General features: G+C 50.5%; 5 protein-coding genes across 6 annotated transcripts; 2 read left to right on the top strand and 3 right to left on the bottom strand.

The window, feature by feature from the left end:
- Positions 1-1,455: 1,455 nt before the first annotated feature.
- On the top strand, positions 1,456-3,123 carry PV10_06172 (uncharacterized protein; the record flags this gene model as incomplete). Its single annotated transcript, XM_016370938.1, has 1 exon — positions 1,456-3,123. One exon carries the CDS (start codon positions 1,456-1,458, stop codon positions 3,121-3,123), a length of 1,668 nt encoding a protein of 555 aa, XP_016223231.1.
- Positions 3,124-3,496: 373 nt separating this feature from the next.
- PV10_06173 (uncharacterized protein) lies at positions 3,497-6,928 on the top strand. The gene is made up of 2 exons (XM_016370939.1): positions 3,497-6,075; positions 6,133-6,928. The coding sequence occupies exons 1-2, from the start codon at positions 3,750-3,752 to the stop codon at positions 6,774-6,776; spliced, it is 2,970 nt and encodes a 989-aa protein (XP_016223232.1). The 5' UTR covers positions 3,497-3,749; the 3' UTR covers positions 6,777-6,928.
- A 2,787-nt stretch (positions 6,929-9,715) lies between these two features.
- PV10_06174 lies at positions 9,716-12,085 on the bottom strand. 2 transcript variants are annotated; one of them, XM_016370941.1, is made up of 3 exons: positions 11,585-12,085; positions 11,132-11,520; positions 9,716-11,074 (listed from the first exon to the last, which is right to left on the bottom strand). In XM_016370941.1, the coding sequence occupies exons 2-3, from the start codon at positions 11,299-11,301 to the stop codon at positions 10,012-10,014; spliced, it is 1,233 nt and encodes a 410-aa protein (XP_016223234.1). In that variant the 5' UTR covers positions 11,302-11,520; positions 11,585-12,085; the 3' UTR covers positions 9,716-10,011. The 2 variants fall into 2 exon arrangements, with proteins under 2 accessions (XP_016223234.1, XP_016223233.1); XM_016370940.1 differs by having other exon boundaries at positions 11,132-12,085.
- Positions 12,086-12,369: 284 nt separating this feature from the next.
- Positions 12,370-14,627, bottom strand: PV10_06175 (uncharacterized protein). Its single transcript, XM_016370942.1, has 4 exons — positions 13,944-14,627; positions 13,426-13,882; positions 12,931-13,361; positions 12,370-12,866 (listed from the first exon to the last, which is right to left on the bottom strand). The coding sequence occupies exons 1-4, from the start codon at positions 14,255-14,257 to the stop codon at positions 12,473-12,475; spliced, it is 1,596 nt and encodes a 531-aa protein (XP_016223235.1). The 5' UTR covers positions 14,258-14,627; the 3' UTR covers positions 12,370-12,472.
- A 1,258-nt stretch (positions 14,628-15,885) lies between these two features.
- Positions 15,886-21,076, bottom strand: PV10_06176 (uncharacterized protein). The gene is made up of 2 exons (XM_016370943.1): positions 16,864-21,076; positions 15,886-16,804 (listed from the first exon to the last, which is right to left on the bottom strand). Exons 1-2 carry the CDS (start codon positions 20,595-20,597, stop codon positions 16,447-16,449), a joined length of 4,092 nt encoding a protein of 1,363 aa, XP_016223236.1. The 5' UTR covers positions 20,598-21,076; the 3' UTR covers positions 15,886-16,446.
- Positions 21,077-21,504: the final 428 nt, after the last annotated feature.

Here is a 21,504-nt window from a genome sequence, read left to right on the forward strand (position 1 = left end):
AACACGAACGAAAAAACGAGCGGAGGGGAGCCCTATCATAAGCCATCTCACTCACTCACATCCAAGACCAGACCTCGGGTTCGATTCAATTCGTCAGGCTGAACGAGGTTGACAGGTAGGTCAGGTACTTTAAGGCAGAAGCTGAACTCTCACTTTACGACAAACCTGAAAGAACCTTGAAGTGTCTGTTGAGCTCAACTGACCGAAAATAACGGATGTTGAACGAGAACCCCCGTCTTTCTTCCAGGTTCTGGTCGTGGTGGCCAATAGTAGCGGTTGAACACAAGCGCGGTGGCGTTCATTCGCTTCTAAAACAAGCAACTGTAGGTAATGCTTGTTCGAACGCTTACATCCAACCGGACTCGTTGTGACCGCCTGGTCGCAGGGACCGTGGAACCGAGGAATCGTGGCATGCCGGGGTCTGAGATTGGATCACGGGGTAGTCAGACTCGAGCCACACTCAATGGCCGATGACTGAGGCATGTAAGATAGATGATTATTACACGGATGAGGTGTCGAGAACATGACATTTGTGTCAACTCTTGTCGTTGCCTCGGTAGGTAAGCTTGATCATTTAATCTGATTTGATTCGCCTGGGACAGAGGCTGAGTTTACAAAGATCTATCTGAATTCGTCTTCGACTTAAGTCACGAGCGGTGAGACTAGTATCAATGCTGAAACTGAGTGTAAGCGTTCACCATCATTCTAGGTCTATACAGACTCGAACTTGAAGAAGTTCCTAATCCAATCGTTCCCCCACTCGTGTCGAATCCAGATTTCTCGTCCTACCAGCTGTGCTCAGACCGGTGTGAGAGCCATGTCTAGGCTGAGCTGTCAGTGAAGGGGCACCCCTGCTCACCGGTAGAGACAGGACACGAGATAAGAGACAGGGCTGGCCAGCTTCCCACCATCTCCCCTCTTCTCACCTTGCGCCTATTAGACTCAAAATTTCGGGAAAGGGTTGCGCCATCTCGGCTGCAACGACTTTCAAACCCTCGTCTGAGCTCCCAACCATCATCTGAGGTCTAAGACCTGGGGCCAGACTCGACAAACTTGAAGTGCAGGCCATCATCCAACCCAGTTTACGCACAGCTCGCATTGCAATGTTTCACAAGTCAACACGAGTCACAAATATCATCGAATCAGGTTTTCGCTATTGCTTGCTTCGAGCACGGCGAGGAGCTGAAATGGTGCGCCACGAACCACAAGATTCATATGTCCATTGAAAGCCTATACGAGTAGGCGTGCAGATTGAAAACGATGGATGGTCGTTGGTCCAATACCAGTGTATGAATTAGTCACCCAGGCTGACATCCATTCTCCTCGTGTGAGGACATGTATAAAAACCTAGGGCAAGTCTGGGTGGATGCTCAGCTCATTCATCCTCCAAGTCTTGGAAGACACCAAGGTAGTACTACTTACAGGTTGGCTTTCATTCTGTAGAGGCAATCGACCATGACCCAGCCCAATCAGCAAGCCAATGGGCAACAACATCCTTTGCAATCCAACGCGCCTGGTGATATGAAGACTCTATTCGCCGCGTTTGCCCGCCATGGCAAGCCCTTACGCGGGCTCATGGCTGCAGCCGACAAACCCACATTTCAAGGTCGTTTCGGACGCATGTTTGCCGATACCATTCCTGCCGGAACATACGGTGCAACCGACGATGAAAGCAGGCAAGCCTTATTGGCCTTGGGAGCCTTGATGACTTCCAAATTGGATGAACCAAAGGACGGCGGCGATGCCGAAGAAAGTGGAATACCAGCCCTCTACACCTATTTCGGTCAATTCATCGATCATGACATTACCTTTGACCCCATGACCACTCTGGTTCAACACAGTGACCCAGAAGCACTGACGGATTTCCGCACTCCAGCTTTGGATCTTGACAACGTCTATGGCCGTGGTCCGGATGATCAACCTTACCTGTACGACGACAGTGGTTTGAAGTTTCTGCTTGGTGAAGTCCTCGACAATGGAGCTCATGACCTTCAACGTAACACTGCAAACACAGCTCGTGCCCTCATCGGAGACCCTCGAAACGATGAGAATAGCATTATCTCTCAGTTCCAGGCGCTCATGCTGCGCTTCCACAACCGACTGGTAGATGAGAACCCGGGCCTCAAATTTGCTGCCATCCAGAAAATTGTGCGTTGGCATTACCAGTGGGTCGTTGTCAACGACTTCCTCCCTAAGATCATCTCCTCAAGAGTCTTGGATGCCCTGAAGACCAATGGTATATACGACCGAAAGAAGATTCAGTTCTTCTACTGGAAGAAGACTCCATTCATGCCAGTGGAATTCTCGGCGGCTGCGTATCGCCTTGGCCATTCTATGATTCGACCGGGGTATCGTCTCAACGACGACGACACCACCTTATTGCCAATATTTCCGGTGCCTGATACAGTGCCTGGAGCGCCACCAGGAGGGATTACCCCTGGCTTGACTGGTTTCCAGGCAATGGCGAAGAATCGTGGAATTGACTGGGGTCGATTCATCGACGTCGGAGAGCCACGCCCTTATGGAGCTGAGATAGACGACGAGACAAGCCCGGCCAGTACTGAAACCAAAAGACGTTTGCAACTGGCGTACCGCCTCGATACCTCGGTGGTGACGCCGCTCTCGGTCCTACCTAAATCGGTTGCTTTTGACGAACCTCGTTCACTGGCCCAACGCAATCTGCTTCGGGGCTTCGAGCTTGGACTTCCGACAGGACAAAGTGTTGCCAAAGCAATGGGAGTGACTCCGTTGAGTGACCGTGAGATCATCATTGGCAAGGCGGTGGACAGCCCAGAAGGTGAGGACACCGTTGGACCTCTGTCCGATATCCCAGAGCTTTCAGCTTTCCGTGGCAATTGTCCACTATGGACATACATTCTTGCCGAAGCGGCACTCCCCAAGAACATCAAACCAGTCACCATCCCAGTCTCCCCTCCAAGAGACATCTCGACTCCTCAGCTCGGTGAGGTGGGTGGACGGATTGTGGCCGAGGTCTTCCTTGGACTGCTCTTTGGAGACAAACACTCTTTTCTCAGCTGTGATCCCAGCTGGACCCCGACCATTGGAAGTGCCAAGTCCAAGTTTGGTCTTCGCGACATAGTGTCATATGCACTAGGGCCATAGAGTTATTCCACCCAGTCCAGAAAAAGGTATGTAGTGAGGATACTTGTAGTGGATCAGTATGAAATGGGGTCAAAATATATCAACAGTGGTGAGAGAACATGGAGAAAAGTGGTATATGGAAACACGTTCTTTCTCTATGAAATCAAACTCAAATATCGTTCGAATGAATCATGTGGTTTCTATTGAATTGATTGACCATCTGAATGGTGAAGTCGAATTTGTCTTTGGAATCTCAATGTTGCGTGTCGTCTTGTAGAATTCCGACGTGTAAATCCTATGGCCGAGTATAGACCCTTCAACCGTCGCCCCCCGAATTTTGTCTTCCGCGCTGCTGAGTCGCTTTGACGGCAATTCAACCATGGAGATGAGGAAACTTGTTCTCTACAATTAAAAAGCAGAGTCCACCACCAAAACCCGGTCAGCAACCCACAAACTGCTCTAGTGTCCGACTTTCTACCTTTCGTCGTCTCATTGACTTGAGTCGACTCCTCACTCCGTATTCTCAGACCACCACCACTTCGACCCACCTATTCGCCGTCGCTCGAAGCCGACTCCCCGTCTAGCAATCACTATGAAGCGCAGGCCAAGTCTCTCCTCATCCAGATACATTTGATTTTTTGTCCGTCATGGCAAATTACGGCGCCTACTACGGTGGTGGCGCTGGTCAGCCCCTTCAGCCAAACCAAGACCCTCGATACGTTAACTCGCAACCACAACAACCCTCCCCTTCCTTTCCACAGCCCTCCATCCCTCAGCCTGGCTTTCAGCAGCTGGGCAATCAATATTATGCCCAACAGCAATATGCAAATCAACAGCCTCAGCAGCCACAGCAGTATGCAGGGCCTGATCCCACAAATGGCTTGGCTACACAGCTTGGAGGAATGGATATAGGAACTACATCTGTCAGATCACACAGGAAAAAGGATCGTCATGCCCACCACGACATTGGTCCTGGTCCTGCCGTATCGCCTGCTCCTCCCCCAGTACAGGGATATCAGCAAGGAGGGCTTAACAACGCCCAGTTTTTGGGTGGAGGACAACAGCTTCAACCTGGAGTCCCACAACAACCAGCCAACACTGTGAATCCAGCAGACAAATTAAGGATGGGTGAAGAGGCAGTGACCACACAAGGACGTGTCGATCCAGAACAGGTCCCGAGTGTTGCGAGAGCAAGAGACGCTGCCACTCAATTCTATCAAGCTAATATTTACCCCACCATGGAGAAACATCTGCCTCCTCCAGCTGGAATCCCGTTCACAGCACACGACCAAGGGAACTCGTCGCCCAAATATGCTCGCCTCACTATCAACAACATCCCCTCCACTGTTGACTCTCTTTCCTCTACTGGACTTCCGCTGGGCCTCGTGCTCCAGCCATTCGCTCAGCCTCAGGAAGGCGAGCTACCCATCCCTGTCCTCGACTTTGGAGAGACTGGCCCCCCAAGATGTCGAAGGTGTAGGACCTATATCAACCCCTTTATGACTTTTCGGTCTGGTGGGAACAAATTGGTGTGCAACATGTGTAATTTCCCCAACGACGTGGCACCAGAGTACTTTGCCCCCACTGACGTTTCCGGAATCCGCGTGGATCGATTACAGCGACCAGAACTGATGCTGGGAACGGTCGAATATATGGTGCCCAAAGAATACTGGGCCAAGGAGCCGACTCCACTGAGATGGCTCTTCTTGGTCGATATCACGGAAGAAGCCCAGAATCGAGGGTTCCTGGCCTCAGTCTGTCGCGGTATACTGGATGCTCTCTATGGGCACGAGAGAGATGATTCTCAAGAGACTGATGAAGCAACCCCTCAGTCAAAGATCCCTCCTGGAGTCAAGATCGGGATTGTGACTTTTGACAGAGAAGTTCAATTCTACAACCTGACCGCTGGACTGGCAACGGCTCAGATGATGGTCATGACGGACCTGGAGGATCCTTTTGTTCCATTATCCGATGGCCTATTTGTCGACCCGACCGAGTCAAAGGATGTCATTACCGGCCTCCTTAATGCCATTCCGACCATGTTCTCGACCTTCAAGAATCCCGAACCCGCCCTTTTACCCACACTGAATGCTGCATTGACGGCATTAACCGCCACCGGTGGCAAGATCATTGCAACTCTTTCTCGCCTGCCCACATACGGGCCTGGCAAGCTCATCATGCGAGATGATGGAAAGGGTCGTGATACCGACCATGAAAAGAAACTCTTTACAACGGAGCATCCCGGCTGGAAGAAGACGGCTGCTTCAATGGTTGCTGCAGGAGTTGGCGTGGATTTCTTCCTCGCTGCTGCCGGAGGAGAATACATGGACATTGCCACCATCGGCCATGTAGCACGTCTGACAGGTGGGGAAACATATTTCTATCCCAACTTTGTAGCGCCACGCGACACATTGAAACTGGAAACGGAGATTAAGCACTCTTTCCAGCGGGAGACTGGATTCCAAGCATTGATGAAGGTTCGTTGTTCCAACGGGTTGCAGGTCTCGTCCTATCATGGTGCTTTCCTGCAAAATTCCTTCGGCGCTGACCTCGAGATCGGCACCATTGATGCCGATAAGGCGATCGGGGTGACGTTCTCGTACGACGGCAAGTTGGACTCTAAGCTTGACGCCCATTTCCAGGCTGCCTTGTTGTACACTTCTGCCTCTGGTCAGAGAAGAGTCCGTTGCATCAATGTGGTTGCAGCAGTCAGTGATGGTGCGACCGAGACCATGCGGACGGTTGATCAAGATGCCGTGCTCAACATCATTGCCAAAGAAGCCTCATTAAAAATCACGGAGAAATCTCTCAAGGACATTCGAGCAGGAATCACAGAAAAGACGATTGACATACTCGCGGGGTATCGCAAAAACTTTTCTGGCTCACATCCCCCTGGTCAGCTGGTTCTTCCGGAACATCTCAAAGAGTTTGCCATGTACACCCTTGGATTGATTAAGAGCCCGGCTCTCAGAGGTTTGTGGAGACCCCATCCTTCCCAGGCGCTACGCCTTTACTGACATACCTCCCCAGGCGGCGTCGAACATCCTGATCGTCGTGTTCAGTCGGCACGATTCCTGCGGTCTGCTGGTGTGACCGAGACGGCTCTCTACCTGTATCCACGGATCTACTCGATCCACAATCTCCAACCCGAAGATTGTTTCGCCAATCCTGAAACGATGCAACTCGTCGTTCCACCGACACTCCGTGCATCATTTGCCCGCGTCGAAGAAGGCGGAGTTTATCTTGTCGACAACGGGCAGCAAATATTGCTCTGGCTCCACGCACAAACTTCACCTAATCTGATCGAGGACCTCTTCGGTCCCGAAGCACACTCCCTACAAGATCTAGATCTGCATACCAACTCACTCCCAGTCCTAGAGACACACCTCAACGCCCAAGTGCGCAATCTTTTGGCCTACCTCTCGACAGTGCGGGGCAGCAAGGCGGCGACGTTTACGTTGGCAAGACAAGGGCTGGACGGGTCCGAGTTCGAATATGCAAGGATGTTAGTCGAGGACAGAAACAACGAAGCACAGAGTTACGTGGACTGGCTGGTGCATGTGCACCGCAGCATACAAATGGAACTGAGCGGACAGCGAAAGAAGGACGATGCTGGAGACCATGAGGGGATTTTGAATAGTTTGACGGGGATCAGAGCACCGTATTGGACATAGATAGAAAGTGGTACAGCATAGCGAGTTAGGGGTCATCCTTAAAAGTGTAGTGGACAGTTGCCCCTTTGAAGTCTGCAGGGAAGCGGAGAGACCGCACATGGTGTTGTATGACATGACATGACATCCACTATTGCATTGGTATCTACCTAGACAAGTAAGAAATACTGAAGATCCATGTTGAATTCGGCCATGCCCTGAGTCTAAATCAGGCCAGTCCGGAAAGGGAAAGTGGTTGTCTGAGACAGAGGGAAAGATTGCTGTTCTCGGTAGGCTACTTCTCTCCGTCCGGAAGTTCTGACCGGAATCCATGACCCAGGAGAGGTGACGAAACCGCATCACTCATTTGCATGGAGGCAGGTCCGGATGAAGAGGAGTTTTTTGTGTTCACTTCAGCGTTGGGCCTCTTCAAATTCCACACCGGTTTGCGGCGCCTGGTGATGACAGCATGTTACTGCTGCTTGTAGAAAAGTATGCATTCCCCCGAACCCACGTTGTTTTGTCAACATCTGTGGATTGGATCGAAAACTAGTCAAGAACTGACTCTGAATATTTATTGCGTATCCTCGGTCTGTCACCACGGACCAACAATCAGAGCGTCAGATGGACTGTCGAAGATGCTGCACCACTAAAACTGGACTCAGTTCTAGTTAAGGCAAACCCTCATATCTGCTACCGTACCCATACCACCTATGGAAAACCGAGCAATGACTCTCCCAACGTCTTTACATGGGAACGAAGACGAGACCAGGATGAACACCGCTCGGGGATCTAGATAACCTGATTTGGAATATGCCAACTTTTTGATTAGGCAATCTTTGCGCAACTCCATGACTCAACGAATTCAGGACTTAGGTTCAGGGTTAGGCTAACAGTTAGACTCTACCGTTAGGGTTCAAGAGGGGATAATTAGAGAATAACCACATCCAGACTGCTGGCTTCCAAATCCGGCAATTATCGATCAACATCATGCCCCAGAAGTGTCAAACATGAGGCTCACGGTTAGGGTCAGGGTTAGGGTCAGAGAAGACAATGTATTATCAGGCATTATCCATATTCAGACTGGCGACTTCCCAATTTGGGAATCATCGATCAACTTTCTAACCCGACAGTAGTTGGTTGGACGGTCATCACAAAACGGGGAGAGTTGAGGAAGAGACTCTCTTACTATAAGAAATTCATGTTTGGACACCAAGATGCCTAATCAGGTAATTTCCGGGGGACTTCATGACCCGACCGCGACTCGGACTGAGGGGTAGCGTTAGGGTAGGAGAAATTATCATTGGACAAAAAAAATAACCTAGCCAGGTCATGTGATCTACACCTGCAGGAACTGAATATAACGAAGCCCCGATTCATGAGGCTCTCTGGGTTTAGACTGCCAAGGCTGCTAAAAATGGGTCATAATTTGGAGTAGATTCCTGAATTTGGAGCAAGGCTAGATTGATAGGGGAATTCTCGTCAACTTGGTGTACCGGCACGTCATCTGTTTGAGACACATCTATGCACTTTTGGGTTAGCATGACTTGTGTTCGGATCTTTGGGTTCCTGATTTGTATAGTATTGAGGTGATGCTCTCTCGTTTTACAACAGTAGTAGTTGTACGAGATAACTGCTTTTCAGCAGTATGATCACAGATTATCTGCGTTGCAAGGGTGTCGAAAACGCCTGGAAACGCTGATTCCAGGGGGTATTGGGATCCGTATTGGTCAGAATTAGGTCAAAATCGAATCAAGATGCCATCAAGTAGTTCTATAGTTCATACTTGACACTCAGGAAATTGTTTCGACTCTTCATTCCCCCTCAAGTCCCTTTCGTGCTCTAATATTGTATTGTATTTGGTGAGTGTTGGTGCCAGACAAGACCACGTGAGTTTCTCTGGACTGAGTCCAGAGAAGTTAGCGCGCTGGCATCATCTCAGTCCATAAGGCCCTAAAGAATTCATGATATTCAGCATAGACAAGTAAGTAACTAAGTACTCACAACCCACAGTGAGTTGCTGCTAAAGGGAATTAATCGATGAGAGTTTCACTCTAGAAGAGAATGCCTGTATTCCTTTGTTGTTTATCTGTTTCCTTAACTCAAGAAATCCGTCACTGTGTCACAAACCGCCCTGTAGGACTGTGGCACCCCACCCTATCTTCAGTCAGGACAGGCCTGGCAAGCCAAAGTGCCTTATCAACCTTTACAATATCTCCCTTAAGCACCCGTGAGAAAATGCAACACCGCTATAGTTGCTTTAGCGAAGATCTGTGGCGAGCTTGGTGAGCCCGGGGAAGCTGCATGACCTTTCCAACCGAATATCGATATTCGGCTGGTGAGTCTCCTAGTTCAGAAATTCATCTCCAACTTCACGACACGGTACACAAGTGTGCCATCAGATTTTGGAGGTGGGCGCACAAAAGGGAAAACGATTTCAATTCCTCAGGTAGGCAGTCGGAACTGCCTAATGAAGATGAAGTTGTCTTACTTGATGACACGGGTATATGCATGACGACGCAGGAGTCAAGCAGGGATGAAGCAGGGATGCAGCAAGACGGGTCAGAGGCATGTGACTGCAGCTGCAAACCAAAGTACAAGTATGGAATGGGGATGGGAGGAGATTGCCGCTATGAGAGGAAGGGACCAGGCCTGGTTGCTACAGACCAAGTCGTGACTTACCCTGATTCCGCTAATAAGGTAGTCAAACTTCCTAATGCGGGAATTTAGAGCCAACTTCATGACATAACCGATAGTTTTTGGCAGCGTAGATCGCTCCATTGCAATAATATCTTAAACCTTAGCCCTACACCATTGCCCTACCCCACTACCCGATGGCTCATCCCATCGCAAGTCCCGGCCAATCTATACATTCTCTCACAGCTCATCACCACACCACTCCAAATGACTATCTACAACAATTCCGAGTCAAATGCCATATATCAATGGCATGCAGAAGGCGATGGTCAAGTTGATCGGTTCTCTTCATTCTCAAATCTCTCCAAGCCTATGGGTATATTGTGAATGCGGCCCTCGTTGGGTACCGGCGACAATAGATAAACACAATACATATGCTCTGTAGGCGATATGCAGACAAACGCACACGCTCCATCTAGTGGATGTTTCGGTGCTGGATTCTTGCAAAAAGTCCAGGATTACCACGAATTGCAGGGCCAGAGTTGAACTGGTTTCCTTACAAATACTTGGTTCTGGATCTTCTTGTCATTGAGCCTCTGTGGGCCATATCACTGCCAACAAACTACCATGCCGTCAAGTCTCCCACCTCAGCCTCACCAAAAGTACTGCTCTTCGTCATGTGGCCTACTCGATCCACTGCATCTCCATTTGTATCACCACCGATTCCAGGCTTACCCATGATGTCGGGCAGGACTCGGCGGAAGAAGCTAAGGAGGTATGAGTTGACTTGTTCAAACTGTAATAGAAACGCATCATGTCCCTCGGGACTCTCAATCTTGTTGAGCTGTCCGTTGGGGATGTGGGTTGCCAACTCCTCTTGCTCCGCAAATGTAAATAGGCCGTCAGACTCAATCCCCAATACCAGGGCCGGCTGTTCAATCATGGCAAGAGCTTCCGCCACACTTGCAGCACGGCCTCGAGACACGTCATGAGTGTCGAGCTTTCGCGTGATGGCGATGTAGCAATTCGCATCGAATCGAGTGACAAATTTACTTCCCTGGTATCGTAGGTAGGATTGGGCTGAGTAGTAGTGGCTGGTTGGGCGGGAGTTGCTCCGGGACAGTGTAGGAGCAACAGGTACAGGAAATTCCGTGGTACCTGTGAACTGAGGGTCGACAAATGTGGCTTGATCGTTGGATGTTTGGGTTGGGGTGCCATTTCTCGAAGGCGGTCGACTGTCGCGAGAACCTTTTGCTCGCATGTGGCCGTCGTTGTGGACGGTCCAATGATGGTTTTGTCCTGGAGGGGTACGTTGGCCTTGGTTGATTGAGGGTCGCTTCGATAGATCGGGAGTGTTCCGGCCGAAGCGAGCTTCGAAGGAATCTCTGCTTCGATAGGTTAAGAGGGCTGACATGCGAGCTGCTCCCAGCCCTGCCGAGGGCGGATCGCTAAACGAGTAGTAGCCGTCCTCGTATTTGGGATCGGAATAGATTGCTTGCCGTTGGGCTTCGCCCCAGCTGATGCCCCAGGCGGAATGGGTCGCCGAGGTGGCAATAGGGGCAATGGCTCGGACATAATCTTTACCAAAGTATGCGTACTCGAGAGTGAGCATTCCACCCATGGAACCGCCAACGACGCAGGCAATCTGCCGGACGCCCAAGCTGTCGAGGACTATTCGATGGATACTAGTGAACACGAGTCAGTAAATAAGCCTCTATGCAAAAGGGCGGAGATCTTCTTACTTGACATCGTCTCGGATTGTGGTGAGTGGAAACTCGGGGCCGTATCTTTCGTTGGCAGGATTGCCATCTTTGTTGGTCACGGGGCTGGCACTGCCATATGGACTTCCCAAGCTGTTGAGACAAATGACAAAAAACCTGGTGACATCAAAGGCCTGGCCAGGGCCTCCCATCAAGGGACCCCACCAATCGGCGACATCGGCACTGCCGCTTAGGGCATGACATATGACGAGGACATTGTCTTTGTTCTCAGACAGCTGACCGCGGGTGGTGTAGGCGACAGGTACGTTGACCAAGGTAACGCCAGATTCGAGGGTAAAGGAGGGTACGATGGCAAAGTTCTGTTCAGGAACTAATTGCGCAAAGGGGTTTTCTGGCTGCGATGGAACACTCTCTACGGGATTTAGTAGCCGTTCAATGAAAGGATAAAGAATACAAGTCTGGGGTGATACTGACGGAGTTTCTGCGGTGGAGAGGGAGAGTTGACCTCTCCCACCGAGTTGGGAACAGCCATGCACTCTAGCAGGCGGATGAAGGGATGTATTTCCAGTAGCAGGCAAGCTCCAGATCTTTTAAAAATCCAATAACGGCCGAGAGGGTGAACTGAGGAGGACAGATCGAGTGTGAAACGGTGCGGGTGAGACTATTGACACTCCATGGATGAGTGGTAGGAGGGTCCTAAAGAATGCTATAGGTATTATGAGTCAAGGCGGGAAATTCCCGAAGATAGAGAGAGAGAGAGAGATCCACAGAAGAGGTGTGGTAAGACTGGACGGAGTGGGATAAGAGTCAGAAAGGATGGGTGCTGCCAACGTAGTAGTTGGTGTCGATGAGACTCAAAAGAGTAGAAATAGGAGCAGGAAGAATGGTGGCGTTGTCTACCGCCCCCGCAAAATCATGAATCGTTTGGTGTATCAACTGATGGCGACCAGGATTCATGGGCTGCGTTGCCAGAGAATTTATTCATTGAAGTCTGGTTCGTGGTCAAACCTGCGGCGTTGCCCCACGAATTTCTCGTGCTCGGAGTGCCGAACAGTTGCCGACCGGAGCACACCATATTCCGCCAATCATATTGATGCGTTCGCTGATTGCTATGCACGTGACCGAGGATCCATGGCACGTGACGTGTATCCAAAACACGTGATATCAGACTCATGAAACGTGGTTCAAGATAACGACAGGTGCTTTAAGCACAAGACGACATTCGTCTTCTTATGCAAATAATGTTCATTCATCTTCAGGCCTTGTTTTGACACCTTCATCGCTATTCCCAAGTGCCTTGTGGCTATAAAAATCCCCGGCTCCATTAAATGCACAAACCCATCCATATACCACTTTACTCCATCAGAGATTCAACTCAAACCTTTTTCGTATCCTTTCCCCATATTTGATGAATATCCACATCATGGGAAACATGGCCAGGGCGATGAACGCAAGAAGACTATTCCCCCACCCCAGTCCTAGAGTCGAGTAAAGCCTTCGTCCCGCTAACGGTAAGAACGCACCTCCCAGACTGCGAAGCACCGTGTTGGCCGCCATCGCACTGGCCGCGTAGATATGGTAAGCATCAACCAGGTATGTCCCAATCGGCATGAAGGCCGAGATCATTCCAACACCCAGAACCCCGGTCCCAATGATGGGAACGATCCAATGGATACGATCGGGGTAATTTGCGGTCCAGCCGTAGAGGAACAGGCCTATTGGAGTGGCAAAGAAGCCGGGCCACAAAAGAGGAAGACTATCTCGCCGTTAGAATCATCACCTCGAGCCACGACCTTTTAGCCATTCAAAGTTTGACTTACCGATACTCGGGCTTCATCTCGCCGCCCCGGGATAACCTCTTCAGGTATCGGTCCGAGAATGCCCCAAATGCGAACAGGCCGGCAAACTGTCCTACTCCGAACCCTAGGAACACCAGTCCCACGTTGTTCAGAGGAATTCCGTAATCCTCGTGAAACACTGGTGTCAGCGTCGTGATCAGGATATACATGTATCCGTATGACACGGCAATGTACAGCGACAAGCCAAAGACGATGGGCGACAAACACAACATCTTGAGTGGTCGGGTCAGGGAGAAGAAGAAGAGTTGGCGTGCTGTTTTAGTCGATTGAAGAGCCGATCGCAATTTCATGTTGCCTGTTTCTTTTCGAAGTCGAGCAGCTCGCCTCTCCAGCAACACTGGTCCGTACGTCTCCTGCTGTACGATCAAAGAGAGGATCAACAGTACTCCTCCCTGGCAAATAGGTCAGCCTTTGTCTCTTTCTTCCCTCTCTCCAGTGTATGGAGACCCAACTTACGCAAATGACCAACAACCAAAAATCCCACCGCCATCCTGCGCCTTCTGATAGGTACGACCCAATCACTGGTCCAAGTGAAGGACCAAACAGAATGGGAAATGTCCAGATCGACATGACTTTCCCTCGCTCATCCTGGGGAAATGTATCTGCAATCGAACCGGATCCAACGGTGATGGGACAAGAGCCAGCAACTCCAGCCAAGAATCGAAAGGCACATATCATGCCTAAATTTGTTGACAGGCCGCAAGCCATGGTGAAGATGATGAAGAGGAAGGAATTGATATGATAAACCCATAACCGTCCATACAATTCCGACATGGGCGCAATCACCAACGGACCAAACGCATATCCGATGATGTATACCGAGACGACAAAAGAAGACATGACAACGCTACTTTGTCCGAATTCGTCCATCATCTGTGGAACAGCTGGTGCGAACATGGATGATGCAAGTGGCCTGACACACAGTCCGTTAGCATTTCTTCACGCGGTCACAAAGAAAGAAATAAAAAACATACGTCAAGGTGGTAATGGCAGCAAGGATGGCAACATTAGTCCATTTCTTGCGATTAGTCCAATTTAATGGATTTTCCTCATCATCTGGCCCATCCCAATTCACCACATTTGGGTCGGAGGGGAGAATTTCAACTGGTGCGACATCCTGGTCTTCGTGTCGCGAATATACCTTTTCAAGGTCGACTTGCAGTGTATTTCGGGCTAATTCGATACTGTCTTGTGATGTCGATGTGTTTGAGCGAGACACTGACTCCTCGCCATTGGCGGTCTCAATTGAGACAGGCTCTCCATGTTGGTGGTTGTGGTGGTGATTCATGTGACCTGGCCTGACCTAACCTGGGTCGGTGGACGCCGTTATGGTGGTGGCGATGGTGGCGATGGTGGCGATGGTACTTAATGGTAACAAGGATGAGGATGAGAGAGAGGGCGAGGGCTGGCCGGGCAAGGAAGACCTAACCAGAAGCATTCAACAACATCTCAAGACCCTCGAATGTTGGTGTAACATGGGTATTTCTTAATATGAATGGGAATCGCAACGAATAATGGTCTTTTTACTAGGTAGGTATATGCCCAGACTGACAGACTGGAGAATCGAAATCGAACAAGAAGGGTACAGTCCTTAGTACGAGTAGTAGTGAAAAAGGACAAAAAGGATGTCTCAAACACACTCAAGAACAAACGAATTGTTTGTGGGCGGTCGGGCAGTGGTCAGTGGGCAGTGGGCACTCTCTACTTTAGATGATATTGGTTTCCCGGCACTGGTGCCGATCAGCCGGGTTGATGCTTCATCAAATGTACTACACTACAGTGTAGTAGTAGCTTGGTAAATGGGTAGAGTCAATAATAATGGCCATACGCGTCGGGGGGTGCCTCCACCGGAATACCTCCAAGTCCTACTCCGTAGATGCTTAAGGGCCCCTGGCCTTTTCCGACTCTATGCAAAAAAAATTGAAAGCTCTCCCCTGATTGATAGCGGTCCCAATAAAATACAAAACAAAGTGGTTTAGCGCGAGAGTGTGCGCGGGGCACTCTGGCACCAAAGTCATGTCTCAACTGCCCTTCATGGCCAACTACCTCGGACTTTAGAAGGCCGCGGGCCCCCATCCGCAGCCCGTGGGATTGCTTCGGGTATTGGTTTTATTAGTGTGATGAAGTGATGAGTCAAGAGTCAAGATTCGAGACTCGAGATTCAAGATTCAAGACTGAAGATTGGCTCTCTAGCTCCTCACAAGAAAAACGGGGTGAACTTGTTCTGCCTCACACATATTTCACATCCACGTGATTTAATCCACATTCAATACAGCAATGCAAGTGATGAAACCCATCTTCCTTTCGCACTCTGGCCTCTGGGAGAGTGAGAACTAATAAGTCGAACCCAACAGAAGCGGCACAGCCAACCGTTTGCATCAGGAAAACCCAACTACCTTTTCGTTCAAGTAGGGCAATCAAGGGCAATCGTCACTGGAGAATGTACGGGGGCGTCGGGGGAACGTGCGAAATCTATGTGTACTCTGTAGGTACTCGTAGCTTGAGTACTCGAACCTCTTGCCTCGCAAGACCAACTATCTAAGATACCTTCGTCTTGTCGATATTCCCCGTACGAATAAGTACTGTCATAGCCACGGCAGACGGGCAAAAGAAACCCTCGGACCACGTCTGCGCCCCGCGAGTCCCTGCATTCGAAGACGCTTGGAACTTGCAAAAACCTGGAGTTTAGGTTAAGAAAAGGCGACGAGCCTCGGTTCAAAGCCCCTCGGCCCCTGGGGGGGCATCGTATCTACGAATAGACGTGTCTGGCGGGTCTGGAGTGTCTTTTAGCATCTTGGGGATCTTGGTCGATGCTTACCATGACGTGGCATTAGTCATTCTCGCTGGTGGAAAAGGGAGGATCGTGTATTGTGGTCCACACCGCTGTCGGATAGGTAGGTATGCATACTTATGTATCTGCATAATTGACATGAACTCCGGAAATACGGACGTGTATCTTGACTTGTGTGGGTGTAGGTGACACAAGTGGTTGATTCTGATGAGAAGTTTGGTCGAGAAAGTGTCGAAGTAGATAATCGACCGTGGTTTCAATTGAATCAAGTTAATCGATGGCCCTGATTGTTGGTTGCTCACACCTAGTCTACTACACCTCACAACAATCAAACGGAACATCTTCGAACTCATAGACCAAGTGGAGTTGATCATTATGACTAACAATGGAGTGGCGCGTTCCAGCATCCAAACACATCTATCGGTTTATATCCATGTAGATCGGACCTGGATGCATACATGTCCCAGCATGCTGCCCCCTTCTCCAGGTCCAGAATCCAAGGTCCAACTCGCGTCCTCAATATAGGACTAGCACCTTATCTTCTTGCCTCTGGCCAGATGGTGATTCGCAGAATACCCTTCCTCGCAGATCTGTACATCTGATTTTCAACGCCCGCTCTAAAACAGCACGATTGGAGATGGTGCAATGACGTCCTAGTCTCCCAGATCTGTCCACCACAGTCCAACTTAATGAGCCCGTTCCAGACTCTGTAAACTGACCAGTTCCCGGTATCTTCCCTTGAGGGCCATCAACTCGGCGTGCGTTCCTGACTCGGCAACCACGCCCTTGTCAAAGACATAGATGACGTCGGCCTTTTGAATCGTGCTCAGTCGATGGGCTACAGCGATAGTGGTTCGTCCCTTTGCGGCATGATCAAGCGCTGCCTGTACCACTTTCTCCGATTCAGAGTCCAGGGCAGAAGTGGCTTCATCGAGCAAAAGGACTTTGGGGTTTCGAAGGAGCGCTCGAGCAATGGCGATTCTCTGTTTCTGTCCACCTGACAAAAGGGCGGCTTTACTCCCGACATCGGTGTCAAATCCATCTCTGTTCACATCTATTAGTCGGGCTGCACAAACAAATCAAAGCTTTATGAAAGAACTTACGGTAGTGACATGATAAAGTCGTAGATGTTGGCGTCACGACATGCCTGGATGACTCGCTCATCACCGACTTCGCCCCGATCCGCGCCGAGGAGAACATTGTCTTTGATGGTTCCTTGGTACAGCGTGGGTTCCTGGGACACAAGAGCAAGCTGTGATCGGTAATCGTTGAGATTAAGACTTGAAATCTCTTTGCCGTCAATGTAAACACCGCCAGCCAAAGGATCGTAGAAGCGTTCCATCATTGCAATTGTCGTCGACTTCCCACAACCTGACGCGCCCACGAGGGCAATATATTGTCCTGGTTTCACGGTCAAGTTGAGCCCCCGCAAGACCGGGACCTCCGGTCGAGTGGGATATCGGAAGTGAACATCTCGAAACTCGATTGCGCCCTCAACTTCAGTCACGCTTTCACCATCCTTGGACCAGGGATCGATGGTCGGCTTTCGGTCGTACAGCTTCTTCAAGGAAGCGGCCGCATTCTTGGCTTTGGACATGTCTCCTGCAAATGAAAACACAGTTCCCGCGGACTGAGCTCCGAAAATAATTTCGGAGAAGACAATGAAGAATTGGAACAAGCTGTACTCGCCACGGACCATGAGCTGACCTCCGTACCAGAATGCCAGTGCGAAGGCAAGGAACATTGCTGATTGAGATGCGGCGTAGAGCGACGAATTTCGCAGGTTGGAGCGGACCGACGCGCGCAGTTGGTCTCGTAGCTGTCCGCGATACTCACGGTAGACCATTTGCTCGTTGGTCAAGGAAGCAACAGTGCGGATGGCATTGGTATGCTCACAAGCGTAGCCAGCCGATTTTTCATAATGTGCTTGAGCGGTGGAGCTGAACTTGGCGAGAATATAGAAGCGGAAGAAACCTGTGCCGAGAATAACAGGCAAGGCAGCGCAGCACACGAGAGCCAGCTTCCAACCGATTGCCAATGCCACGACGACGGAAACGACAAGAGTGGTGGTGCAACTGAGAAGTGTTCCTAGGGTAGCTCCCGAGATGGCAGAGAGATGAGTGGCTTCTGTGGACAAGAAACTCGTAAGTGCACCGGTCGAATTCTTGTCCTCGTCGAAGAAGGAAATGTCTTGTCTCAGAAACCTTCGGAATGCACCATCACGAGCTCGTTGAACCAGGCTTTCACTGCAGTAGGCAAAAGCAATACCCTGGACCACCATAGCGATAAGGTCCACCAATCCCAACATGAGATACATCAGTGACCAAAAGCTCACGTCACTGAGGATCTGATCGCGAGCTTGAGGAAGCGGTTGAGCAAGGGAGACAATAGCCTTCGCAAAGAAGACACCTTGGACCGGCTGAGCAGCTCCAGCAATGACGGAACAAAAGAAGCCGACGCACATGATGTGCCACTCGGTGCGATTGAATCCAGCGATGAACTTGATTAGCGTGCCCAGAGAGTATTTCTCCATTCCATCGACTGATCGCTGCTCGAGAATCTTGGAGGAGACAGATTTCTGACTCTTAGTCCGTCCTAGGGCAAGCTTTTCATCGTCAGGATCGACAGCAGCCAAACTTTCAGATCGTCTGGTCTGTTCTCGGGTCAAAACATCGTCGCTCGTGTCAGTTTGTCGATCAGAATCGTCGTCCTCGTCGCCGCCAATGCGCTGAGCGGAGACAAGGCCATGGTATGCCTGCTTCAGGTTGAGCAACTCCTCGTGAGTTCCTTGCTCGATGATGCGACCTTGCTGCATGACGACAATGTTGTCTGCGGTCTTGATGGTGGACAAGCGGTGAGCAATGACGATGGTGGTCCGACCCTTGGCAGCTTCGTCTAGAGCATGCTGGACGACGCCTTCGGACTTTGTGTCGAGGGCCGAGGTTGCCTCATCGAGTAGTAAAATCTTTGGGTCACTGATAATAGCTCTTGCGATGGCAACCCGCTGCTTCTGGCCACCGGAGAGGAGGAAGCCTCTTTCTCCAACATGGGTCTCATAACCCTCGGGCAAGGATGAGATGAAGTCGTGGGCGTTGGCCTTCTTAGCAGCCTCGATCATGAGGAAGTTTTGCTTTTCCTCGGACTCGTTCTCGTATTTAGAACCAATCAAACCGTTTTGAATATTTTCTCGAATGGTCTGGCTGAAGAGGACCGGCTCCTGTTGGACCAGGGCAATCTGCTGTCGAAGCCAATGCAGGTTGAGTGTGCTAATGTCATGACCATCGAGGAAAACGTTACCGGCCACAGGATCATAGAATCGCTCGACGAGGCCAACGATGGTGGACTTGCCGGATCCAGAGGCACCAACCAAGGCAGTGGTTTTGCCGGCGGGAATGACGAGACTGACATCATCCATGACCACAACTTCAGGGCGTGACGGATAGATATGTTTAATGTTTCGGAGCTCGAGGGAGCCCTCGACGTGGTCGAGCTTCTCACCTTGTTCTGTCAAGGGGTCAATGGGGGATGTGCGGTCGATAGTGGCATAGATTTTGGCGGCGGCTGCGACACCAGCAGCAAAATGTTGCATATTTGGACCGACGTTGCCAAAAGAGAAAGCACCAATCATGACAGCAAGGATGATGGTCAGGATGCTGGCCAGGGAAGTCTCGCCACCAACAAGGAAGCGGGAACCCATCCAAAAGGCGAGACCATAGTTGAGGAATATGAGGCACAGCAAGGCGCCGATCATGCAGCCCAGAGCACTCTTGCTCCGTACGCCCCAATGTCTGGCTTCGATGAGATGCACGTCGTACTGCTTAGCTAATTTGTCTTGGGTTCCAAAAGCCACGGCATTTCGAATGGAGGACAAGACCTCTTCGGCGACGGATCCCCCCACGGCGTATGCGGCGAGGGACTTTTTATTCCACATAGCCATTCTGGCACCTCCCGCACCCATGATAACGACAATGGCGACGACGGTACTCATACAAATGAGAGTGAGTTTCCAGAATTTAATGAAGCCAATAACGAAGGCGGCGAAAAAGGCGGCGACGCCAGTCAAGGTCAAGCCGACCTTCTCGCTAATGCCCTCCTGGATGAGATTTGTGTTTGCAGTGATCATGGTGGTGACAGCACCTGCACCGAGTTTGTCGAAATATCCAATATTTTGGCGCAGAATAGCCCGTAGATATTGCTCGCGAATTTTGGCGGTGATGTGTTCTCCGGTGTAGATGAAGAGGACTGTGGAGATGTATACCAAGAAGAATTCACCGATGGCAAGATAGACAAAGTAGAGGACATAACGATTGACGGTGGAACTAAAGCCATCCGAGTTTCCTAGCACGAGACCCTGGAAAGTTCCACTGAGGTTGCCAAAAATGACGGTCATCAAGGGCATGACGGCGCCAGCGCCAATGGCACAAAAGGCAGCAATGGCGATGAATACTTTGTCCCATGTTGTGGCATATCGAAAGAGTGATTTGTAGTTGACAGCGACATCAGGTTGGTCGAGTTGTTTCCTTAATACAGCGGCTTCTGAGGGTGGGAGGGCGGCCAGAACTGCGTCGAGGTCTGGAGCATCGCGAACGGCGACAATGGTGTCAAACTTGGAGAGGTCCTTGGGATTGTTGGAATCGGAAGAAGGAGATGAAGGCATGGAGGAAGCCGTAGGCAATCTGGGCGAGGTAGGGGGAGGTGTTGCTGGAGTCTTCTCTGATGTTCCTGCGTCTGTCTCCTGTTTGGTAGTGATTCCCAGCTCTGACCTGCGCTGTTCCTCTAGGTTCTCCTCGACTTCGGCAGCCCCCTTAGAGAGAGCGCCTTGTCCGTTGGGATCCATGGCGTGTCAAGACCAGGCTGTATGAAAAATATTGTTTGGTGGCGGAGGGGAAAGGTGAAAGGCGGCCGAGGTTTGTGTATGCCGTCGCTCTATACGGACATGATGTGTGCCGAGGGAGAATATTGTACCGATGAAGAGGGGGTGGAGGTCCGTTGGGAGGGAATGAAAGCAATGAGGAAATATTATGGTCAACGAGAGAAGGCGATTTGAATTAGGTGAGGCTATAACATGTCGTCGTGGCCAGCAGAAAGTGAAATTAGGCCAGGCAGAAATCAAAGAATGGCAGTGGTGTGGTTATCAATGGAGATGTTGACGGGGACGGTGACGCATGCAGGAAGGCGGAGGATTGGAGGATTTGTAGACTGGAATACTGGAGTAGTGGCAAAGAATAAAAATCAGTCCGTTCGTCCAGACGGTGGTGGTCAGTGGGCAGAACGAATGATGATGTATGGTTGCAATGTCAATAAATAGGTGGACTGTGGATGGACACGAGACCCAAAAAGTAAAGTCACCAGAGTCACGACAACAACAAAAGAGACATAAAAAGACTGGGATTGGAGACTTACGGACGATGCAGAATGGAGATTCGTTAACGGAGGTTTGAACGGTCGGCGCCGACAAGTCAAATAACCGAGGGGGGGCATGGGGTGCCACGGGCGATGGGTCCGGGGCCCAGAATGAAAGGTACCTAGCCTACCTGTAGAATCTGGGTCCTGGGTACACCGTAAGTGACATGGTCCCTACGCAGAGGTGCCTTGGTGCGTAGCAATTACCCAGTAGTTCATTGGTCTCGAGGCGGGTACACTCCACCGCTCCACGAGGCGTTGGTGCTGTTGGTCCATTGTCATGGATGTTAAAATAAATCATAGAAGTCCTGCCCACCAGTTAGGAGATGCGCTGAGAGATT

The sequence above is a fragment of the Exophiala mesophila genome (assembly GCF_000836275.1).
Source record: "Exophiala mesophila strain CBS 40295 unplaced genomic scaffold supercont1.4, whole genome shotgun sequence".
NCBI lineage: Eukaryota > Fungi > Ascomycota > Eurotiomycetes > Chaetothyriales > Herpotrichiellaceae > Exophiala > Exophiala mesophila.